This window comes from Sarcophilus harrisii, chromosome 4 (assembly GCF_902635505.1).
Source record: "Sarcophilus harrisii chromosome 4, mSarHar1.11, whole genome shotgun sequence".
NCBI classification, from domain to species: Eukaryota; Metazoa; Chordata; class Mammalia; order Dasyuromorphia; family Dasyuridae; genus Sarcophilus; species Sarcophilus harrisii.
In genome coordinates this window covers 118,272,263-118,297,848 of record NC_045429.1, presented here as the reverse complement: position 1 = coordinate 118,297,848, position 25,586 = coordinate 118,272,263, and the positions used below count along the sequence as shown (strand labels likewise).

General features: G+C 33.3%; 1 protein-coding gene across 4 annotated transcripts in view; it reads left to right on the top strand.

The window, feature by feature from the left end:
* The window catches only part of FAM120B (family with sequence similarity 120B), a 117,737-nt gene that overhangs the window by 7,259 nt on the left and 84,892 nt on the right, over nucleotides 1–25,586 (top strand). For all 4 annotated transcript variants that reach the window (XM_012549495.3, XM_031937448.1, XM_031937449.1 and 1 more), the window contains exons 2-3: nucleotides 3,017–4,051; nucleotides 12,324–12,504. In XM_012549495.3, coding sequence (XP_012404949.1) covers nucleotides 3,038–4,051; nucleotides 12,324–12,504 — 1,195 coding nt within the window. In that variant the 5' untranslated portion in view covers nucleotides 3,017–3,037. The remainder of the gene's footprint in view (nucleotides 1–3,016; nucleotides 4,052–12,323; nucleotides 12,505–25,586) is intronic.

Sequence of the window (25,586 nt, the reverse complement as noted above, 5' to 3'; positions counted from 1 at the left end):
TAATTTAAATCAGCACCTTCTCTGTAGTTGATCTTTAAGTTTAAGGTGACTGATAAAAGTTTGAGAGTTCCATAGGGTACTAAGAGTTAAGTACTTTGTTCAGGATCACACAGCTTATATCAAGCAATGAATAAACATATATTAAGTGTCTACCACATGCCAACTAATGAGGGATCTTGTACATTTATGTACAGCATGTAAAAAGAGGTAGAATTGTAACCCAAGTCTTCCTGACTGAGACAGGTTCTCTGTCCACTACGCTATCCTGGCTCCTATGGAATTTTCTTCCATGGAAAATTTATTTGTAGAACAGGACAAAATAGAGAAAAAAACAGTATTTCATTTACTCTGTTATTTGTTGGGTGTCATCCCTCAGGAATTATACAGTAACAATGCATGTGCATACACGCACACACACACACACACACACACGGATGCATGTATATACATATTATATATCCATATATTTGTTATGCCAGATTTGCTAGTGTATCTGGCATATGTGAGAGCAAAGCCGGAATGGTTTTCCTTTAATAGTCAAAGGTTTTAAAAAAGAGAACATATCTTTTTTGGCAATAGTAATAGACAAAGGTTTTCTCTTTCATCTTAAACATTTCATTTCCTACAACACAAAAGTTGGTGTTTGGAAACTGCACTTAAAGGATGAAAGGGGCCAATATTTAAATCTTTGGAAAAACTGAAATATCCAAAGGACCCCTTTAATGTCCCAGGTTCCCAACCTTTTCCTATCCAACTTTTTCTTTCTAAATGCCATTGTAGAACACATTGTAATGTAACACTCCTGCAGTAATTTGTGATTCAAAATGTGAGAAATCAGCAGTGTGAAAGACAGGAAAAACTCAGTACCTGCTTAATTAAAACATTCAGTGAATTTTTTCACTGGGTTGAGAAAGGAGGAAAACATTTGAATAAAATCAAAGCAAAAGACTGAGCCTGTCTCCTTGCAAAATAAAGAGGAGAATGTTTTCAGAAATTCAGTGTTGTCACTTGCAGTTTTCAGTAGAAAATACTTGAAACAAAAATCCCTTTATTAGTGAAGAAAGGCAGCCAACCCAAATGTGACAGAAGCTACAGCCCAAATGAGAGCCAGTGTTTCTCTAAAAGGTGGGAGTGAGTGAGGGTTTTATTTTTGCTCCATCTCCCAAATTTATCTCCACAGTGTTTGTGTTGGCTTCATTTGCATCTTAAGCATCACTGCCAAGTAACTATGGGAGCAGGATAAGCTCCATAGTTATAATAGGGGCCAGATTCCTATGGCTTCATGCTCTTGTTTGAGGCCATCCCATTTCCTGGAGAGAGACTCCACATATTGGATGGAGTGTGTAGAAAGCAATGGGAGTTATAACTCATAATAGTGAATATTCAGTTACTTTAACTTTTTGTCCATTTATTATAAATAAATTATATACATACATAATTTAACTCAAGAAACCATATGATCTTGTTTTGCTTTGTTTATATGTAGCCTTATTCACTTAATAACTTCCTTCTGGTTTCTGAATCCCTTTTAAATGAAGATAACACCTTATTCTATATTTATTATGCCATAATATCACCATTCATATTCCTCTTTTAGAATTATCTTCAGTAGAAAATAAGATGTATGCCCTCAGTTGTATCAGTAGCCCAGTTTATATATGAGATTATTTATTGCACAATGAAGTACATTTGGGTGGAATCTGAGATTTTCTTATATTAAATTCTGCCATATAGGAAATTTAATTATGTGTGTGTATATGCATACACATACATTCATATATACAGTATATATGGTAGAATATATATAATTGTTATATTGAGATTCCAATGTTATTTCAGATTTTTAAGGAAATATGCTATCAAAGTACAGAATATCATATTGTCATCATTGCTGAGATTTTTAAAACACTCAACACTTTAAAACACTTATTTGTGTCTTTGCTTCTACGTCATAGAAAATAGTTAATGTTTCCTTTTGGCATCTTTGCTTAATTCATTGGTTTATTTAGGAACTAGTAGCATATCAAAACAGGTTTTACTAAATTTTGCTAAGTTATTAGATTTATTCTTTGAATCCTAAATATTTTTTTAAAAAGCATCTTTTTGATTTAATGAAGAGCCCGTAAGGGATAATTAATCCTTAGTCAAATACTCATTAGGTTGAGAATAAAAATGTTAGTAGTATATTTTCTGATTATTGATGGGCATTATTGTCTAATTGAATGTATGATAGTTTGCTTAAATTTTGTTTTCAAATGTTGAATTTCAAGATGGGAGGGAGGAGTTCTAAGATAGAAAAAACAAAACTATCAATGGGTCAGTTTTCCATATATGTTAAGTTCTCTTTTATGCTGTTATTTTATGGGAAAAGGAAATGACACTGATTCAGAATTCAGAGGACTGGGGTTCATACTTCACTTCTAAGGATTATACCTTTGTGACTTTAGGCAAGTAGTTTAAAGTCTCTTGACCTTAATTTCCTCTTCTGTAAAATGAGGACTAGGTGGCCTCTGAGATCCTTTTACTTTTAGATCTATAATCTTGTATTCCTTAGTTATGATAATCACTTGGTCAAGTAGCTTTTCAAACAAATTGCTATTTCTATTCAAAATGCCTAGAATTGAAACTGACTTTTTGAAAAATACACTTCTGTTCTAGTTCTTGGCTTAAGAATTTTTTGAAGCAATAACTTTAATGATGGTAATTTTAAATGATTACCATTGTCTTTCCTGAATTTCAACCCAAGTAATTATAGAGACTTAGGACAGTTTTGTGCTTAAATAACTATATTTTATTTATATAAAGTTTCCAGTGAATGTTGTATTCTTTACTTTTCATCTGATACTTCCAAGAGCTCTTAACCAGTACATAATTCTGTCTCAGGTAAAGCTACTCCTCAACAGAAAATGAACTTTGTACATAAATTGTATTTTATTGTGTATTTGATTTGAAAGATACCTTTTTTTCAGCTACATTAACAAAATGAGTGATTAACCATATTTATTTTTATTTTCAGATTAATACCAAAACTTCGACAATGGGTGTGAGAGGTTTACATGGATTTGTGGGAAATGCCTGTCCTAATACATGTACAGTAGTAAATTTGAAAGAAATGGCAGAAAAATACCAAATTCACCAAGCTGGATCCACTCCCATAATAGTTGTTGATGCCATGTGCTGTCTTAGACATTGGTATACACCAGAGTCTTGGGTTTGTGGTGGCCAATGGCTGGAATACCTTTCTATCTTACAAGATTTCATTAAAGCTTTTACTACAGCAGGCATCAAATTGGTATTCTTCTTCGATGGTGTGGTAGAACAGAAAAAGAGGCATGAATGGGTAAAACGGAGACTCAGGAACAACAAGGAGATATCTACAATCTTTCAGTTCATCAAGGCACGCAGGCAGCAACCAGGCAGAGATATGTTCTTCATTCCCTCAGGGCTGGCCACATTTACACGCTTTGCTTTAAAATCTCTGGGTCAGGAAACTGTGTGTTCATTACAAGAGGCAGACTATGAAGTGGCTTCTTATGGTCTCCAAAATAACTGCTTGGGAATTCTTGGAGAAGATACCGACTATCTCATCTATAATACATGCCCTTACTTTTCTATTAATAAACTCTGCCTTGACAGTCTTGTTACTGTTATGTATTCAAGAGAGAACCTTTGTCAGAGCCTGGGTCTCAGTGTAACAGATCTTCCTCTCCTAGCCTGCTTACTAGGCAATGATACAGTTCCAGAAGGCATGTTGGAAAGTTTTCGGCAAAAATGCCTGTCTGGTTATTCCTCTGCTAAACAGAACCATGACAGAAGAACTAACACGATCCTAGCTGTAGCAGACTACATATCTAGGGTGCTCCGCTTACAGCAGGGGATGAAAGACCTGGAAGAAATGCTACCTTTGGGACAAAATAAAACTGTGTTTTGTAGGGGGGTGGCATCCTATCTCCTTCCAGGGCAACAATCTCCCTGGCTTCTCCAAATACCCAGCTTGGAAACATCAGACGAGGAAGAAGCAACCATGTGTTCAGATTCAGAGATCTTACAGGTACTTGTACTTATTCACCCAGATTTAATACATGCTGACTAAAAATGGCAGTCAATAAATATTTGTTATATAACTGCCATGTTCAAGGCAATGTTTTGGATCTTTTAAGGGTGAGAGGGATACACACAAAAGGAAGGTTTTTGCCCTCAAAAAAAAAAATTAATGAGAGACATGAGACAAGTATTCATTTATTAAATATTATAAATTTAATTTTATTAAAAATATAATATATAATGATGCAGAAATAGTACTTCCAGAGAAGAAACTATCTATTCTTTCTGGTCTGGACTATCTTGTTGGACTGGTATGGGCAGGAAAATCTTCAACTTAGGATGAATAGAATTTGAATAGACAGAAGATAGATTTTAGGTAGAGAGTATGACATGAGTGGAAAAATATAGCAGCCAGAATATACAACTCATGTTTAAAGAATAGTGAAGAGAACAATTTGAGTTCCCCAGGGGAATTTTGAGTTAGAGTGTTTGTAGGAGAACTATGAAAGACAGCTTGGAATTGAAGTTTGGGGTGAGACTATCTGAATATGAATAGGATGAACTCTCCTATAAAACAGAAGTGGATAAGAGACTGGTATAGAGTATTTAAAGTCAGGTTAAGATATTTGACATTCTGCAGTTAATTGGAAGGTCTTAAAGACCTTTGATGAGAGGAGTTACTTGAAGAAGGTGATATTTTCAGAAGATGGTGATGTTGTTCTTGGTGGTTTGAAGAAAGGAGATACTAGACATGAGAAGATGGAATGGGATAGAATAATAGCTGTAAGGGATGTAAAGGATAAGGGCCTAAATTGGGATGAGAAAGACATTAAAAAAGGAAAATTGGAAGGGAATGGTAACTGATTAGATAAGAGAAAGGATCCAAGAGGAGTTTCAGTGTGCAAGAAATAATGAGAGTAGATGAAGCTCTTTTGAGAAGATAATTTGTTTTAATTTGAGTCATGATGGGTTTAAGTTGCTAATGTCCAATTGGAACTCTTCAATAAACATTTAAAGATGGAGCAATAAAGGTCAAGAAAGAGGTTAGGACTAGAAATGTACATTTGAGAATCGTCTCAATAAAAATTTTTGAGACCTTTGAAAGTGAATGCTACCTCCAAGAAAGAGACTATAAAGAATAGAATAGCAAAGGGCTGAGAACTGAATTTGGAAAATAGTCATATTTAAGAGTCAAGAGATAGAAAAGAAAATGATAAAAGGGTTTTCATGGAGGTAGGAGAGCAACTAGGCTCATGTCATCTCAAAGGATTAGAAAGTTTTTGGGTAAGGGAGGATATGTGGTGATAAGTGAGGACTAAGGAAGAAAAAATTTGGAATTTGACAATTAGGAAATCAGAGATCTTTGAGAATGTAGTTTCATTAGCATAATGGGTTGAAAGATTATAGGAAATTAAGAAACAAGGGGGAACTGAGGAAATGGATGCAGTAAGTAAGAACCACATAGCTAAAATGTTTGGCAGTAAAAGGAAGGAAAATAAACAATTGAGAGCTGAGTAACTGCAATAGCAATTGAGAGTTTGGCCAAGATAGGGAAACATACTTGTTTGTAGATAGAGGGGAAGAATCCAATAGCAGTGTTTAAGATTGGAGGGGAGGGAACCCGAGACAAGGTTTGTAAGAAGTTGGAGAAAAATGGGACAGAATGTAAGTGACAAGATTTTAGAAAAAAAGGTGAAGTATCTTTTCCTTTGAGACAAGATCAGAAAATTGTTATAGAGACAGAAATGTTTTCTGATAGAGAGGACCTCTGAATTTTCACAGAATAGCTAAGAGCACCTGGGAATTCAACAGTTCAGTTCCACAAGCATTTATTTATTAAGCACAATTTATATGCCAGGTACTGGTTTTGGCAGTAGGGATACAAACAAAAATGAAACCATTCCTGTTCTTGAAAAGCTTACTTCCTTCTGGGAGAAACAACTTGGACAAAGATAAGTAAATGCAAAACAAAATGCTTTGGTGGAGCTGTACTTCAACAATTGGGGTAACTGGTAAGTCATTAAACATTGGAATGAGGGGTTGTAATAGATGAAGGTGTGAAGAAGTATTCCTGTCTTGGAGAACAATCTATACAAAAGCATGGAATCAGGAGATGAAATGTTGTGTACGGGGAACAACAAACAGGTTCCTTGGGCTAGAATATAGAGCATTTAAAGAAGAGTAATGTGAAATAGTGGAAAGGATGGTAAATAAGACTTCATAATTTATCCTAGATAAAACAGGGAGTTGCTTTTAAGATAAGGAAGTAACAGAATTTGAGATCTGGAAAGAGCCTCAATGACTAGTCTTAACTTGTATACTAAAGAAATCCCTACTTAGAAATCCTTAGCAAGTGTTCAACCTCTGCTTGAGGGACTCCTAGGAGACCACCCAAATCTGCCTTTAGACAGCCCTAATTATTAGGAAGTTTTTCCTATCAGTTCTAAATTTCCTTCTTTGCAACTTCTGCCTATTACTTGGTATTGCCTTCTGAAGCAAAATGGAATATATTTAATACTTCTTCAATTTAATAACAATTCTTCAGTTGCTCTAAAGCAGCCTTCTTGTCCCCTAAGTCTTCTCAAAATTAAATATGCTCAGTTCCTTCAACTGAGCTTCATGAAATGGACTTCACCATCCTTGTCACCCTCTTGGACACTCTCCAGCTAATTAATGTCTTTTTTAAACTGTGGCACCCATGACTGAACATTAAAGCATGTTCAGAGCTTGCTTTAAAGATATTAATTTGCCATCTTTATAGGTGTTAGGTTAGAGAGGGGAGAGACTAGAAGCAGGAAAGCCAATTAAGCCGCTGCCTTGGCCAAGGACAGTGTTAATGTACACCTGAACTAAAATGATTGTATGAATGGAGAGAACAGGTAGGATAGCAAAGATGTAGAAACATAATAGACAGAATTTAGCTGCTAACTGGATATTAAGGATGGAGAGGGAAGAATTGAAAACTTTAAAAATTTGCTGTAAGGAGAAGGTTTGTACCACACAACTACTTATTCTTGGAGCATTTCTTAAAGGTACCATCTTTTTCTCCCTATTTGATCTTGTATTTCACAAGAAGATTAATTTCTGACCACAATGAATCTGTAGTTACGAGAACAATGACCTGGTCTTAGAAATTGATTAGAAAAATTAGATGATGATGATGGCAAAATTCTTCAGACTGAAAATGTTTTGGATCTAGATTTGTCTTACAGAGTAGTGCTTAATGAATTAAACACCAACTTTTTCATTGTTACTCAAGCAAGAAATGTTCACATTCTTTGTATATAGGATATACATAGAGACTATATACAGAATATAGAATATATTTGTTGATTTATTAATTCAACAAATCACTCCAATTATAATTTAATCAGGGCCTAATTCAGAGGCAATATGTTTTCCTAAAATTTTCCCCATTGATACCATAATTAAAACAATTTTGTATTATTAGTTCAACACATTGTGAGGGAGGGATGTGTTTAAATAACATCAAATAAATCTGCCTTCTATGATTTCTTAAAAGAAAAAAACTAGAATACTATTTTAAATCATGTAAAGCTTATAGTCTTATGTAAGTCATTTTCTCGTAACAGTTTCTTCGGAAGAACAAGATAGAAGTGTAAGTATCATGAAGATGACAATGGTGATTTTTATGTTGGATTGCTAGTGTTTGTAATCAGTTTTTTACAGTATTATTAAATGTGAGCTGGTTATTTTTGATCTATTACGTACAAGTTATAACAGCATCGTGCAACTCACAGGAGTCAGAATCAGTAAACAAACCTGAGATTGGCTATAGTTCTGAAAATTTCTGTGTCTATGAACAAATCAGTTAGCATCTTTGAGTCTCACTGCCTTCATCTGTAAAATAGTGAGAGTAATTGTTACTATCTCCTAATGGGGATGTCTGAGGAAAATCTTTTGCTATATAAATGCTCATGCAGATCTGGCTACCCATCTCTGAATTTTTCCTCTTTGTCATTTCTTATGGCTCAGTAATATTCCATTACATTCATATTCTACAAGAATTCTATCAGTTTTTTGGTGTGTATAGGATATTTCTTGCTTTCTGATTCTCCTAAAGGACTTTATCCAATAATTAATGATGTCACTGGGTCAAAGGGTATGGGCAGTTTTGTCACTTTTTTGGTACACTTCCAGATTTTCCAAAATCAGCTTCCTCATTTTATAGAAATTAGGCAATATTCCCTTGGTTACACTGATTAGGACTCAGACTTCATTCTTCTGACTAAAAGACTAGCACTGTTTTTGCTGTGCCATGACATTTAGTAAAGAAGTAATAAATTTTTCACTTGAGATCCTGTCTAGAGAATATGTTAGGTATACAAAATCTTTTGAGCAAAACCTACACATTCCCCAAGAGCATCCTTAATGAGGATATTAGAAGAGAAAAGGTAAGATTTTGAAAGAGAAACTGCTACACATTGGAAGATTTAGAAGATATAAGAAGCTACTTGCTTATTACTTGTATTAAAAAAACAAATTTATTCAGGGGAACAAACTACTTCAAAGTCTGTCTTCCAACAGGCTATCCCTCACTTATTCCTTGAAAGACAAACAAGGTATAAATTGAGCAGATATTTACTCTTCCAAGGTTCAACACTGTCAAGAGAAGATATCTGCTGAAGGGTCTAGATTAAACAAAGACTCTATATAGTTGATGATTGTCCCCCTCATGTTCCTACTTTTGATGGCATGGTGTGAACAAAGACTCTTTATAGTTGATGATTGTCCCCCTCATGTTCCTACTTTTGATGGCATGGTGTGACATATTGCAGGGTCTATTAATCCATGATCATTCAAAATCAGCTTAAAAGGCACTTCCTACAAGATCAGCAAAGTTATTAGTACTCATTCTGCAAAATTTCTATTAATCTTCCTTCAAGATACAGCTCAAACACCACCTTTCTCTACAGTGCCTTCCTGATCCTCTCTATTGCCTTCCTTCACTAACTTGTAGTTAACTTAGTTTGTATATACTCATATGTGTTCATGTTGTATCACTATAGATTATAAGCTTTTTAACATCAATGGCTTCATTTTTGCTGATTTTTATCCCCATGGTCTTGCATTGTGTCTGACATTAGTAGGCATATATGCTTGTCAATTATAGATATATTGTCTATATAAATGTTATTTTGGGGTTGCCAGTTGAATGTAAATTTCTTGAGGGTAGGGATAGTTTAATTTTTTTTTTTTGTCTTTGTATTCCACCTGACTAGCACTGTGCCTGACACATAGTAAAGCATTTTAGTTAATGCTTTTTGAAAAATTTTGAAAAACTTTGCCTAATTTATCATACAGGAAACAAAAAAAAAAATGGATTCGGAATGCCTATTGCCCATATTATAATGTACATTTAGATGGAAAGCTTATAGAGCTTTTCTGTTAATATATACATCTTAGACACACTATAACTAGACAATGAATGGCCCAGAATTGAACTGGAAGAGGGGACTTAGCTAGATTGCCTTTGTGAAATTTCAGTTCTTTAATGATTCAAAACTTATCACTAAAAAAAAAAAAAGCTCTTATCTTTTTAATACTAGCATTTTCCCAGGGATGTTATATAACTTATCCATTGGTATCTTGGGGTTATAACTTGATGGTTAGACCCAGTATTACAAATTTAGTGGAGGATATGAACAAGGGTTAAATGGAGTGGACAAACGTTTAGATTATGATCTCCATTGTTGAAGGAAAATATCCAAATCATTGAAAGTGCAGATGCATTAGACTATATTCATAAAGTAATAAGTGGCACCATCTTAGATTTGATAGGAATGAAAAAACCTTCAAGGGATCAGCCTGGAAACAATAGAGGACACTACATTTGAAACTAAGAGACCTGGGTTCCAGCCCAGCTCTGATTATATAAGCTAATCAAATCAATTAATAGCTCTTTGCCTCAATTTACTCATGTAAAATTAGTAGATTGAACTAAAAGATTTATAAGCTTTGGGCATTCTTTGATGATCTCATCTTTACCTGTGTCTGTTTTAACCTCTCTCCCAATGAAACAATAGTTCATACAGGGTGAAGCTATTTCAGTGTTGTCTGTCTCTCCAATGCCTCCAATATACTAAGTGTTAATATAATTGCTTGTTAAATTATATTGATTTTGATACTCTACTCAGCTTGTATTCAGCTTTTCTTTGTCCTAGGCCTAATCTTGTCTGCACTATTAATTATTCTTACTAGCACTTTAATTTCTCACTCTTTTTTTATAATTTAATGATTATGTTAAAATGTCTTCATCATCAGAATGAGATATACTTAAATTGGACGATGGGCATGAAAACATCTTATTAGATCAGTCAGTCATTAAATATTTTTTCAGTATTAACTATGAGCCAGATATTGGGAATACAAAAGAAAAGCAAAAGTCCCTGCCCTCAAATTCACAGTTCTTATTGGATAAACAACATGCAAGTAAATATAAACAAGCAAACTACATGATAAATTGAAATAAAAAATAGGTGAAAAGGCACTAAAATTAAAAGTTATTGGGAAAGATTTCCTTTAGAAGGTGAGCTTTAAATAGCACTTAAAGGAAGCCAGGAGGCAGAGATGAGGAAGAGAGAGAATTTTGGTCATGTAGGACAATCAGTGAAAATGCCCAGTTGAAAAGTGTAGGATCATTTTTTAGGAATCATAAAGTCTATGTCACTAGATTGAAAAATAATACATGGTGGGGTATAAAATGTAAGTAGATTGGGATGGAGAAACAGTTGTGAAAGGCTTTGAATACCAAATAGGATTTTCTGTTTGATCCCAGAGTCATTGGTGCCACTAGAATTTAATTGGTTATGGGGGAGGGGAGAAAGATTGGGTGAGAAGAGAGAGTCATGATCCAATTTGTATTTTAGGAGGATGGATTTGCAGCTGAGTAGAGCATGGACTGGAGTGGAGAGAAGAGCTAGTGGCTGGTGAATCTACTAGTTGACTATTAGAATAGTCATGAGGTGATAAGGACCTAAGAAGATTCAAAAGGTGTTTTGCAAAGTTGAAATCAACAAGCCTTGCAATGTATTAGATATAGAGGTGGAGAAGAAGAGTAAAGTTGTGAGCCTGAGTGATTAAGATTAGGGAACATTTGGGAGGAAAGATAAATTCATTTTTTATGTGTTGAATTTAAAATTTGGTTAATTAAAATGGAGTTGAAGATTAACATCTATTCCAGTGATTCTCAAACTCTTTTTCTCAGTATCTTTACGGTATTAACAACAATTGAGAATATGTCCAAAGAGTTTTTGTTTATATGGGTTACATAATAGATATTTATCATAAATAGAAAAAAAAACTAATTTTGAATTTGTAGACCTTCTGAAAGGATTTCAGAGACCCTCCAGGATTCACTGCACTACACTTTGAGAACCACTGATCTATTCTTTTCTGCAGTAGCAGAAGAGAATATCATATTTCTTGTTAGCCAGAATTGAAATTTTAGTTAGTGTCCACTTTACCAAGACTTAAGCCTTTCTAAGAAGATCAAAACTGTTTATTTCTTTTGAAATAATTAAAACAAGAAAAGACAAAACAGGGAAACAAATTTTGTAATTGTGCCCTGAAAAGAGAACAAGAGACAAGACTTTTTAAAAAGTTTTCTTTCTTAAATGTGTTAAAATTATTTTCCATTTCTTGGTCACCTTCAGTTTGTCAGATTATCAAGTTAGCACAATGTGATAATGGATTAAAATAACTTTAAAATCTATTTTTACATATTTTTTACCTTCAAATTACTAAACTAACATATCTTGTTCTGAAAGTAGTACCAGTGAATTAAACTTTGCATTTTGTCTAGGCTCAGTAGAGTGAGAACACACTTAAATATCCTTCTAACTCATCTACAGCTACCCATCAACTTTAACAGGACTGTATTATTTTACATAACAAAAAACCATCTCATTTATGATTTCACAGTTTATCTAGCATTTATATCTCCATTGCATAAATGAAAGATTTCATAGTTCTATATATTTTGTATAGAAAGCTGTGAATTTATACCTCATATAACATGACCTGGCAAGAAGTGATATCTTCTTTTTGGGGAATCATCCTTCTAGATTAGTTTCTTCATACTGAAGTTAATGAGATCTAAAGATTGAATGTTTAATTGGTCTCTTTTGATGTTCCCAGCTTTTTTGGGGGATACTAGGATTATGTCTGACTAACTTTGGGGCACAGATCTGCCCTTTTTTATTTACTATTTTGTTGTCATAAAGATAATCAGTTTTGTTTTGTTTTACTTCGAGCAGATAGCTAAGGAACAACATGTCCAAGCTGAAAACTACCTGGTCTACAATATCCTAAGTAGTGGAGAGATCGAATGCAGCAACACATTAGAAGATGAACTTGATCCAGAACTCCCTGGCCAGGCACTTATTTTCCGTCCTTTTCGGCAGCATATTTACTCACTCTTGTTGGAAGATAGTAAAGGTAAGTCTTAGCAGCACTACATAAAGCTGAAGTCTGAGAAGCTCCCTTGGCCTACTCTAGTGAATTCTTTTAATTCATAGAGGCAATTAAATAGGTTTAATTTTGGGGTAGAATCTTTCATTGACATTATTACTTACATCTGTATAAAATTTAGGGTAAATGCTGTGAGGTATTACATATAATTAGTAAACAATCAAAATTCATTAAAGTCCATTTTTTTTCTACAGCTGGTTACATTTACATCCTTTAATTTTTAAAAACATCAAATCTTTTTATTCTTTTCTAAAAGCACAATATGTGTTTATTATTAGAGGAACAATATTTATTTAGTCTCAACTAAAAACATTCTTATAATTTTACAAAATATCTGGGTTTTTTTTCTTCTCAAGAATGCTTAGAACTTTGCCTTTTTAAAAAATTAACAATATATGAAAGATGGGTTTCTATTTTGGATCTCACTGGGGTGTCATAGTATTTTCTCTATCTTCATTCTCCCACTCCAATTCCTCTGTATGACTCAAGACAAATCACTCAGCCTCCTTTGCTCCCTGGGCATGGGATGAGAACATGGAGAGGAATTCTGCCTTAGTAAGGAAGTAGATTGTCTGTCCCATATCAGTGTCATCACATATACAGCCAAATTTTTCTTTTAACAAAATAATAGCTGTCTCTCTGTCTTTCTATCTCTCTCTACAAAAATATATATTTCTGAGTGTCTCTTTACATATATGCTATATAGAGAGAGACATTAATATGGCAGTGAAGATGAAAATATTCTCTATATTTTATATAATTAAATTTTGCTCCACAGTTTTTTGTGATGAATTAAAACCCAGAGAGGAAGAGTTTCTGAGTAATTAATAATCAATTTATTAATTAAGTTATCCAGCAACCAGTAAATTGATGGACATTAGTTTTTCTCAGTAGCCAAAGATTTCAAGAGAGATTCTGAAAAATCTTAAATTCCTTCTGAAAAGGAACATTGATGACAAGTGAAAATCAAACCTGATTAGAGGACATTTAATGAACAACTGCCCTAAAAGTCTTTAGCTCCTCTTGCTAAAAGCTTAGCTTGATCGTGAAAAATATCAGTTTCGATGCATTTGGGCCAAGGAAGCCATTTCTATCCCAACCTTCTGAATAGTTTTCTTTTTATGAGCTGGGTTGTTCTAAACCTTATTCTAAGGGATGAAGGATAGCATGTTCCTTCCCCAGGCTATAAGTCAACCAGACTGAATTTTCTTTATACTTTAAATAGAAATCTCCCTGTGGGAAGGGGTCTTACCCAACAAGGCATGTACCTTGACAGCTAGGAGCAAATCTCATTACTCAGGCATGCTCTTCAGAGATTGACTGACCTTTTCAGAAATTCATTTCACAGAAATAAAAGGAAAAGAGTAGGTATTTCTTTCTCCTTTCATTATGCACTAGCAAGGAGAATATGGAATAACTCAAGAAATGGTGATAGTAACTATAATCACCCTTAAATGTTAAGCCCAGTAGTCATTGTTTACTTTGAAAGATAAAGTTAGGGCAAAAGAAGTTCAGGAACACCCTGTACTTTGGAGCCAGCCATACCTGGGATAACCAAAAATCTACCTCCAATTCAAAGCACTGGTGCTAATATAGACACTGATTAATACCACATGGTCAGTTTTTTGACAATGGGTTTTTACATGAAGTATGGCCTAAGAAACATATTTCAGCACTGAAGAAAAAGTCCTTAATAGGATTTCTTAATCTTTTTTGTGTAATGGATCCCTTTAACAGTGTAGGTCATTTCCCAGAGTAGTGCTTGTTGCCTTACATCCATAATGGAAGGAATTGCTAAAAGAACTTCATTAGATTAATTAAGTTAGATGTTAATAGAAATAAAGTAGCTATTTTTCCCCCATCCAAATCTATGGACCCCTAAAATCTGTCCCATATTAGGAATACTTCCTCCATAGAATGTAGACCAACTGCTGCTCTTGTCAAAGTATACCAATATTGTGTAATGCAAGTATTATAACCAGAAAATATGTTAGCAAATCCAGAGGTAGTGATGTTAGAAATATCGAAATATAGCCAATTCTTAAATATCTGTCTGTTGGTTTTCTATAACTATTTTTAAAATATTCAGCTTTATTCCTTACATTACCCAGGTTTCCCAAACACTTCCCACTGCTCATAGAATTCAAACTTTTTTAATATTTATGCTCATCAAAGCCTAACAAAGAGAGTAATAATGTTGATTAAAATAATTCAGATAATGAAATACTGAAAATAACATTTACATTACTTTTGATCTTTGTATTTTGAGATCATCTGTGCCTTCCTGTGTATAACTGAGAATAGACTTTATTAATTAAAAAATTAATTAATGTGATTTGTCTAGAAAAATTTCTTTTCCTATCAAATCATTTCCTTAAATAGGATGAAAATAATAATGTTGATTTAAAATATTTTATGAGATTAGCTGAGATTTTTTTTTACTTCTTTTTTTTTGTTCTTTATGAATATAAATCATTTTGAGGACAATTTCAGTTATCAGTACTGTGGGTTCTTGTTCCACTGATCCATCTCCCAAGTTATTTATACTCACTCAGCATGATTCTCATCCATTCTTTTTTATAAATCCCTTGTAGAGAATTCACCTGACTCACCAGAGGCCTTTCCCTAGTTCTTTTACTATTTCAGGGATGTTGGTGGAATACTTTGTTGTCTGTTTTTTCCATCCTATTCTGTTTGCTTTATTGTACTGTGTAGGTTATTAAAAGCTCTGAGTTATTAAAAAAATTTTTTAATGATATCCTTCCTTTCTAAATTGATCTTTGCCTTCCTAGGTTTCTGCTTCTTCCAACTCTTAAAGATTCTATGTTATTTTCTCATTGCTTTTGATTTCCTACATGTCATGCTTTGAAAATAAATTATTACTGGCTTTAATTCATAACTTTTGCTTGTTCATGTTATTTCTTAAGTACTCTTTGCTTATATTAAGTCTCAATATTATAACTATTAATTAAATTCATAACTTAATAAATTTGTGAAGAAATAATGATTTTAAAGACTTTATGTTGGAAAGTGCAGTGAAAAGTGTATCCTGAATCTCACACTTACTAGCTATGTGACCTCTGGGAAAGTCCTCTTATTTCACTGAATCTCAGTTTCTTCATCTGCAAAATTGTACCAATAACATATGAAGTACCTTTCTCACAGGTTTTGCTTTGGAAGCTGTGTAATAATGTGCATAAAATGCTTAGAAGATCCTAAAGATCCTAGATAAGTGCCAGATATAAACAGCATTTATATTGCATCTTAGTTTACAAAGCCCTTTCCTCATAACATTTCTGTAGTAGATAAAGCAGATTTCCTTATCCCCTTTTTATAGATAAGAAATGGTTCCAGAGAAATCAATGGAATAGCCCTGAGTCACATAGTCAAGGCTAAAGCACAGATCTTCTGATATGAAGTCTAATGTTTTATCAAAATAGTGGCTCCCTAATGTAATGGTGAAGTAGATAACAGAGCCATACATTTCCATCTGGAAAAAATCTTAGTCATCTAACTCCATAACATTTCTTGCTTCCACCCCTTCCCTCTGTTCACAAACCACCATGCTAAATTCATTATTTTGTCCAGACTAAACCAAATAGCCTCCTAATTGGTCTCTGTGCCTCGTCTCCCTTTTTTAGCTCATTCACTCCAGTACTGCAAGAATGATTATAGTAAAACAGAAGTTTGTTGCATTTTTCCTTCTTAACAAACTTCAGTAGTTTTTTATTATATCTGGATTCCTCTGCTTTGCATTTAACAACCAACCTACCGCATCCTCAGGACTGCCTTCAATGCATTCCCTTTCCTCTACCTCTTAGAATTCCTCATTTTTTTCCAAAGCTCAGCCTATGCTTCACCTACATGAATCAAGTAGTGCCTTCTCTCTCTCCTTTCAAAAAAAATTATCTTGTTTTTACTTTGTATATATTTTGCTTATATTTACATATAAATAAGTGTTATCCTTGCCAATTGAATGTGAGTTTCTTGAGTCCTTGGACTGTTTCACTTCTCTCTTTCTTCCCCCTAGCATCATGCCCTGGTATATAGTAGACACTTAATGAATGCTTGATTGATCTAGAGAAAACATATTCAGAGATCAAATGGCTTCCCCAAAGTCACAAAGCTGGTAAATAGCAGAGATGGAATCTAGAACTTAGTGTTGGGTTCCTTCCACTTAACTACACTAAACTATGGAAAACAGATACTTGACAGCTTTAAAGGGAAAGTGACACACATGAAATAGTTTTACTAGAAAAAATAATATTGCAGAACATAATATTATGGTCATTTATAACCTGGGTACTTATTTACTCCTTTGTATGCTAAAGATTTCATCATGTAAAAGGAAAGGCTCACAGTCCAAGAAATGTCTTTTTTTTTTTAACTGATGAGGAACAAGAAAAAAGACAAGTCCATACACATAAATATTTTTTCAGTTCATTCCTGTTATAAACATAAGCCTTTAATAATTTTTTGTTCATTCATTTTGATATTTTTAATTTTTATTTTCATAACACATTTTCATTCCCTTTTAAATGCCTTGTAGAAAATAATCTTTAATGTATTTATAGGAAATCTGGAAATGATTGAAATGTTAAAATGAAAGACTTTAATAAAATTCTAGAAACCAATATTGTCTTTTAGAATATCATTTTAGATTTTTCTTCCAATAAACAGGCATACCTTTTCTTAAACAAACCCAAAAGATGAAAATACTGACTTGGTTAAAAAAAAAATCCTAAGAAGTTATTTTTTCCATTTGCAGGGTTTGACTCCAAATGCATTTAAATGTCATTTGATTTATATTTGAACGGTATAACTCTAAACTAAGTTGGAAGAAAAAGTTTCAGTTTTATTAAGCTTATGTAAATTAGGTTAAAATAATAATTAAATAAAGTTTATCAAATTTTACATATAACTAAAGTAGATTTGGGAGATGGTTTTATTGTGAAACCTGAAAAGTTATATTTTCTTAGCTTGTGTTTGTTCATTCATTGACTAATACTTATTAATACTAATTAGAACCATTAAAGGAGCTGTATATTTAGACATTTCTATTGTTGTTTAGAATTTTAGATTGTATACTCCAAAAGAGCAGAAACCACACCTTGTTTAGTTTAGATTTGAGTGGGTCACAGTCACTCCCTTAATCCAACTCATTTGCATGTCATGGCATCATCTCCTTGATGTTATGGTCCTCTTAGAAGGAAGGACAGACAACAATTAAATACTTACTAGGTACTGTTTAGCTCTAGATGTACAAAGAAAGGTTAAAAACATAGTCTTTGCTCTCAAGAATCTCAAGGATCTAATGAAAAAGATAGCATATAAACAATTTATTTATAAACATCTAGAGTTTAACAATCCATAGACAGATGCAATGTAATCTCAGACTAATTTTTGGAGGGTTGGGAGGATCCTGGAAAGGTGGGATTTGATCTGAGTATCTTAAAAATATGAAATAACTCAATTAGTTCAACTTCATACAGATGATAGAAGATATTTTAAAACTTAAATAGTACTACTCTTGATTAGGATTGAAAAAAAAATCCAAAGGTTTCCTTAAACCACTTATATGTCTTTTATCTGTCTTGAAGCAAATCACATACCCTTGTATTGGATGTCTTTTTTCCTCAATTTAAAATGTTTTAAATTGTTTCTCCTTCTCACTGCCCCTCCTTACAACAAAAAACTTAAAAAAAAAATATATTCCCACATTGGCCATATCTAAAAATGCATGTCTCATTCATCATTTCTCTGGGAAGAGGTGGGTGACATCAAATAGCACCACCTTAGTTTCCACTTTGAGACTAACAGCTGCTATAAATAGTTTCATTTAAATAGATCCTTGATAAGCTTACTTTTTAACTTCTACAACTTTGGACTCTCAAGCATTGATCCATAAAGCATTAGCCAGGTATTTAAAATCCTGACTTCCCTGATGCTATTTGAATGACATTTCTTGGTTCCTCTTCCCAGTAGAGATGTGATAGTCTGAGCTTGTGGAATGTTACATATGCTGTCAGTGTGTTTACTTTTGCATTTATTTTATTAAACTGTTTGTCTTTCTTACAAGAGAAGGTTCAGTGCCCTTGAGAGCAGGGGGATAAAAGGGTCATTTTGAGAAATAAAAAGCAAAATGAAAGGCACTGATTTTTAAAAAGTAAGAAAGGAAAAAGAATATTTGTTGTGTGCCACAGTTATGCTGACCAGAGAAAGAATTGTCTATATATTATATTGCACCTCTTTATTGTAGTATATGAGTTGCATCTGTTGTTCATTCCCCATATGCTCAGTTGAATGTATACTGTGTACCAGGTAGCAAAGTAGCAAAAAACAAAAATAAAACTATAAGTGTACACAAGTCTCAGGCCCTTATATCTGTATCCTTGCCATCTTCCTACCTGATTAAGTACCTAAATCATTTTTTGTAATTTTAAAAATTATTGGGCAAGTAAGGAAATCTAGATTGTGCAAAAAGTAAATCCATTGTCTCTTTTTCAATTTCAGCCACAGCTAGGTAATAGTAACAGAAATACTACATATTCCAGTTAATAGAAATAGTTCAAAAGGACAGTTTAACATAAGGACAATTCCTAAAAAGAACTAAAAAATGATAAAAATCTTTTTTTTATCATTCTATCTAGCTTATATGGGTTTTAATCATGAATTCTCATTATGGACAAATGGAACTTGGAGAGTTGGGGAATGTCAGGTAATTGGCACAATTTGAATAAATAGAAACTGTCAAATTCATTGACTCCTTTACAAAACTGCCTTTAGATCATCTGAGTCATAGGAATGTCTGTTTTCTTTAAGTACTGGCCTTTAAGCTCTGAGGATCATCATCTCAACTCAGACTTTCACTGAGGAGGTGACACCCAGAGCCAGGATACATCTCCCTCAGAGAGTTAGGGCTGCCATTGAGTAGCCAGCAATACCTCTTGAAACTCATTTAAATTAAGCCCCCATTCTGATGAGTTCTTTTCCAATATCACTCCAGTATCATTTAACCTAATATCAATAATCTTTTACCAAAAAGGTAAATATTACTGCAAAGGTAGAAGTCACAAAGCATTCTTCTTCATTTCCCTCTACCAATTGATTCTCTGGGAGAATTAGCTATAACTAAAAGCAGTCTCTGTAAACCATTCACTCCACCAAGTTCATTTGCCAACTCAGCATTGTTATATTTTTTGCTGCTTTCTATACACTTCTGTGTTGGTTTAATAAGCAGATTGCCCAAGACTTCTCTTCTCACTGGTCTCAGCTGTCAGTAAAATCAGACATGGTCCCCAGCTCTCCTGAACTTTAGAAGCTCACAAGGTCATAGCCTTGTCCAATACTGTTTCACCCAAGAGTAGGAAAAAAACAGACATAATAGACATGAAAAAGCAACCATACCGTATACATGGCTTACCTGGTGGCCTGGCTGGGGAGTTTTCTCCCTACTCAGAGCTTGACCACACTCCTCACTTGAATGCAGCTAGATAAAAGAGAGATCCTAACTTATCTGATTAGTACCTTTTGTAAGCATGCTTAGCTCTGGCTCAGAAGCTCATTGAAAGGAGGTTCTTCTTCAAACAGACTTGAAACAATATCTTGAAACAATCTCTCCATATGGGGATTATATCAGCAGAGCATTCTCATAAGGACAAGGCTCTAATTGGCCAATTTCAGTCCCTTGTTACATAAGAATTTAAATTTTTTTTCAAATGCTTCTACAAGAAATCCCTGTATTTTGTTTTTCAGATGCTCAGACAATTCAAAATTAATTTTAAATAACCACATTTGTATGAGTACAAATATAGAAACTTAATTTTTCCTCTCTGTAAAATCTGTGGACTTTTTTTTTTTGTTTTTATTGATATCTTTTGCTTTTATATCATCTTTATTTCTAAATATGTTACTTTTTTATTTCCTACCCTACATTTATTTGTAATAAATGATTTTTAAATCAACAGAGAAAAAGGTAGCAGTGCATGATTTGAGATTGATAGTACTTACATTGTTGTATATCTATAATTCTTTCTCCTCTGCAAAGAAGTGAGGAAAGTGGACTTTGCTCTTTCTACTTTAGAATTAGACTTGGTCATTATAATTATGTAACAATTCATTTCTTGTTTTTTTCTTCCATTTACATTGTTGTCATCATGCATATAATTTTCCTGGTTCTAATAACCTCAATTTGTATCAGTTCACATAAGAATTCCTCTTCTTCTCTGGGTTCTTCAGATTCCAGTGCTTTTTAATATTCCATTATATTCCTATATCATTCCTATTTGTTTAGTTATTCCTTATTCAACCAGCTTCCATACCACTAGAAAAAGTACAATTCAAAAAAAAAAAATTAACAAGCATTTAACTAAATGTTTACTATGTGCCAAATCAAATGCAAAGTTGGTAGAGATAACAAAGAAAAAGAAAGAGCAGCTCTTGTCCTCAAGGAGCTTCCATCCTAAAAGGGACAAGATTATGAATAAGATACATACAGAATCACTGGTAGGTAATTTTGGAGGGAAAGGCACTAGTAGCTAGGAGGTGGAAACAGAGTAAAAGGAAAAGGAATAGACTTCTACAGAAATTTACATTTGAAGAATTGCAGGAAGCCAGAGATGTTAAAAGGTGTATGTGAGAATGAAAAGCATTCCAGGTATGAAGAACACGGGATCATGGAGATAGAAGTTGGAGAGAGTAGTTCTGGATATATAGAACTAGAAATCATCAAGTTAAAGATGATAATTGAAACCATGGGAGCTGAAAAGATTACAAAATTAATTAAGAGAGCAGAGAAAAGGACAGAGGACAAAGTCTTGAAGGATACCTTCAGGATACAGTTAGTGGTTAGATCCAGATAGGTTAGTGGAAAACTAGTATCATGAAAATCCAAAGAAAAGAAAGTATTCCGGAGAAGATCTACATTGCCAAATACTTTCTGGAAATCAAGAAGCTTGAGAATTGAGAAAATACCCATTCGTTTTGGCAGCTGGTAACCATGGAGAAAGCAGTTGTAGTGGATTGATGAGGTCAAAATCCCTACTGCAGAGTGAGAAGAAAAGAGGTAAGGGTACCTAATGTAGATTACTTTTTCCGAGAAGTAACGCTAAGAAAGCGACAAGTGATATAGGATGATATATATCTAGCAAGAATATTATAATCCACTGAGGGTTTTTTTAAGGCTAGAGGAAATGCAGGCATGTTTTTAAAAAGAATAATGTTAAAATGAAGTAGTGTTTTCAACATAACAATATAGATAAGGATTGAAAAAATTACTTATGAATCTTTCCAAATACTAAGAGTCTTGACATTATGCTGATATTTGGTTGATTTTTAAAGTTTTTATCTGGATATTTAGTATCTTGTAAATGGTGTAAGAGTCATGGAAACAGAATACTATTGTGTATGTGTGTGTATGTGTGAATATGTGTGTGTGTATTTATATGTAGAGAGAAAAAGAGAGGTTTGTCTTTTTAGTGAGAGTTCAAATGTTTTGTTTTCATATTGCATCTTACATGAAGATAGAAGGCAAAAGTTAGGTTAGGATAAAGTTTTTATTAATCTCATTGATTGTTGAAGGCAGCATTTTCTATTATAATACAGAACCAAATTGTCCTTTTTAAAAAGGAATAATCTGAAAATATCTGCACCTATATTACTGCTAACAATTTAAAAAATTAGCATAAACCACTTCACTATTATAAATAATAAAATTACTTTCATTTCTAAGATTATTAAATTAAATTGACCCTCACATTTATGCTGTCATTAGAACTTCTGATTGATTCATTTGTCATGGTACAGAATTTCTAAAAGATTAACTAAAATTTGAAGATTAAATCCACTTTTATAGTTGGTCAGATAGTGAGGCAGCTGGAATAGCTGTTAGACACAGATTGATGTATCTATATGACAATGTCATATAGTCTACCAAATTTATCTTTTAAAGTATATATGTGTATATATGGGTGTGTGTGTTTTAATTTGTGAAGGGCACTTTTTCATGTTTTTTTTTTTAATTTGTGAAGGGCACTTTTTCATATTTCTACCTCCTATCGACAAAGAAAGAAACTCAGATCTGTTAATCCTGTTACACATTGACTATCACAGAAAGCCTGTTTTAATAGCAGGCAAATAAATGATAGCTTTTAGTTTCTGCTTTGTGCTCAGCTCACCTTAATACAGTGGTTTCTTCATCTATTCTCATCTAGATATGATCATAAAATATTTCGCAAATAACAATATCAAGTAAACACCAAGGTTTTAAGAGATATATGTAGTTTCATCTAGTGATCTGGGGGTACAATGGATATAACACTGAGCGAGGAGTCAGAAATACCTGAGTTCTCACTGAATCCTAGATACTTACTAGCTGTGTGACCTTAGGCAAGTCATTTAATTTGTTTACCTCGGTTTCTTCAATTGTAAAATGATGATAGTAATAAGCTGTCATAATTGTTGTGAGGATGAAATGAGATATCATTTGTAAAGTAATTGCACAATAATTGGCACATAGTAAATGCTATATAGCTAAGGTTGCTAAGCCAATCATAGATCACAGTCCCTCCACAATGAGTATCTGTATCTAAAAAAAAACTTACCTTCTAGTAATGAACCTCTTCTACTTCTGCTAGATTATTTCTTGGATTACAGACTATGTCACATATTCACAGTCTTTCCATCTTGTTGAGACCTATCATATCATGTGCTATATTAATTTAATCTTTGAGAATCCATAATCCTCTGTGCTACAATTAAGTATTAAGTGGAATTTTAATGGAGGACTGTCAAGTAGTATACATCCTAAATGATAATATTATTTGCCTTTGTATTTGTCATCTGTTTACTATAATCCCAAATTTATCCTGGCACTGGCACTTCCCAGAGGGGTAACCCTGTATGTGACTTCTCAAAACTCAGTCAGCCAGCAGATCCAATTAGCTTTTAGAAAAGGCATTTGCTCAAATGGCATAGTAACAGTAGTTCCAAAGCATTTTTCTCAGAAACATGGGGCTTACTCTTCAAGGAAGACACAGAGACTCAAAGGGGAAAGAGAATAGGCATGATCTTAAAATAGTGGTAGTGAAGCACACATTTAGGAGACAAACAGTTAAGAACATATGCTTCAGTCTATATACTGAGTATCAGTTCTTTGTTTAGAAGTGGATAGCACATTTCACCTTGTATCCTTTATAGTTATTGTTGGTGACTGTGTTGATCAGAGTACGTAAATATTTCAAAGTTGTCTATTGGATCATTATTATTGCATAATTTGTTCTCCTCTTTGTGGGACTTCACTTTGTGTCAGTCCATGAAAGTCTTCTCAGTTTCTTCTGGAATTTCCTCTTCATTATTTCTTTCCACACAATAGTATCCCATCACTTTTATATGTCATAATTCTTCACCATCACAAAAAAGTGCTGTTACGTGTGTGTGTGTGTGTGTGTGTGTGTGTGTGTCTTTTCCCTCTTTCTTTGATTTCTTTGAATGGTATCACTCAATCATAGGGTATGCCCAGTTTGTTAGATTTTGAGGGATAACTCCAAATTGCTTTCTAGAATGGACGGATCAGTTCACAGCTCCACCAATAAGGCATCAAAGTACCTGTTTTGTCATAGCTTCACTAGTGCTGATTTGTCATTTTTCTTTTTACTCAACTTTGCCAATCTCATAGACATGGGGTGGTATCAGACTTATTATTTTTCTAATAATGGTTTAGAAAACTTTCCACTTGAGTATTGACAACTTGGATTTTTTCCCCTGAAAGCACCTTATTCATATCCATTGACCATTATCAATTGGGGAATGGCTTTTATTTTTATAAATTGGATTTAGTTTCTTCTATATCTTAAAAATAAGACTTTTACCAGAGAAATTTGCTGCAAAGATTCCCCCCCCCCCAATTTCATGATTTCCTTCTAATTTTAGCCACATGGGTTTTGTTTGTGCAAATTTTTTTTTAATATTATATAATCAAAATTGTTCATTTTACCTCCTATGAATCTGTCTCTTGTTTGGTCATGAACTCTTCCTCTGCCTTTACATCCAATAGATCATTTCTTCCATGTTCATATAATTTACTTACAATATCATCTGCTATGTATAAATCCCATGCCCATTTGGAATTTATCTTACTATATGGTGAGATGTTAATCTTCATCTAGTTTTGACCAGATCACTTTCCCATTAGTTTTTGTTGAATAGCGCATGCATATATGGTTTTATTCATGGAAGAGAGCTAACATTTACTTTGTTGTTTTACCCTGAGGACCATTGGACCTTGCTATTTGACTCATAGCCAAATGTACTTAGGACATACCATATCTCTAAATGGAATCTTTGGGTTTATCAAACATCAGATAATTGTGCTCATTTGCTTCTGTAGCATACCCAATCTGTGATAAACTTTTATTTTTTAATTAGTACCAAATTGTTTTGATGACTATGGCTTTGTAGTATAGTTTAAGATCTAATATTTGCTACAACTAATGTTTTATTTACAAAAGTTAATATCTTAGTTTCTTTGCTGATTCTTTAGGATTTTCTAAGTAAGCCATCATTTTACCACTGAATAGGGATTATTTCTTTGTTCTTTACCAGTGTGATTGCTTTAATTTTCTTCTCTCCAATTCCCTTTGCTAACATTTCCAGAACAATTTAAAGTAATTTTTAATTTCAAAAAAATGAAAGCAACTTAAATTTCCAAAATTAAGAGAATTTGAAAATAGATTGTAGTATGTGATGTTGTGGAATAATAAAATGCAGTTACAACAAATATGGAAAACATAAATAAAGACCATTATGAAAAATTTCAAAATGAAAAAAGGCAAAACCAGAAGTTCTGCTATTTGCAAGGAAAAGTAAATAGGAGTAAATGGAAAGAAACAAAGAAATTGATTGAAAACTATGACACAGGTTTATTTGAAAGTAAATAATTTGCAAAGCAGATTTTTAAATAAAACAACAGAACTCAGCATTATATAGCAAAAACACTTGTCAGGAAGCTGTAGAATTGAAAATGGAAATAGGTTATATATACTGGCAAAAAA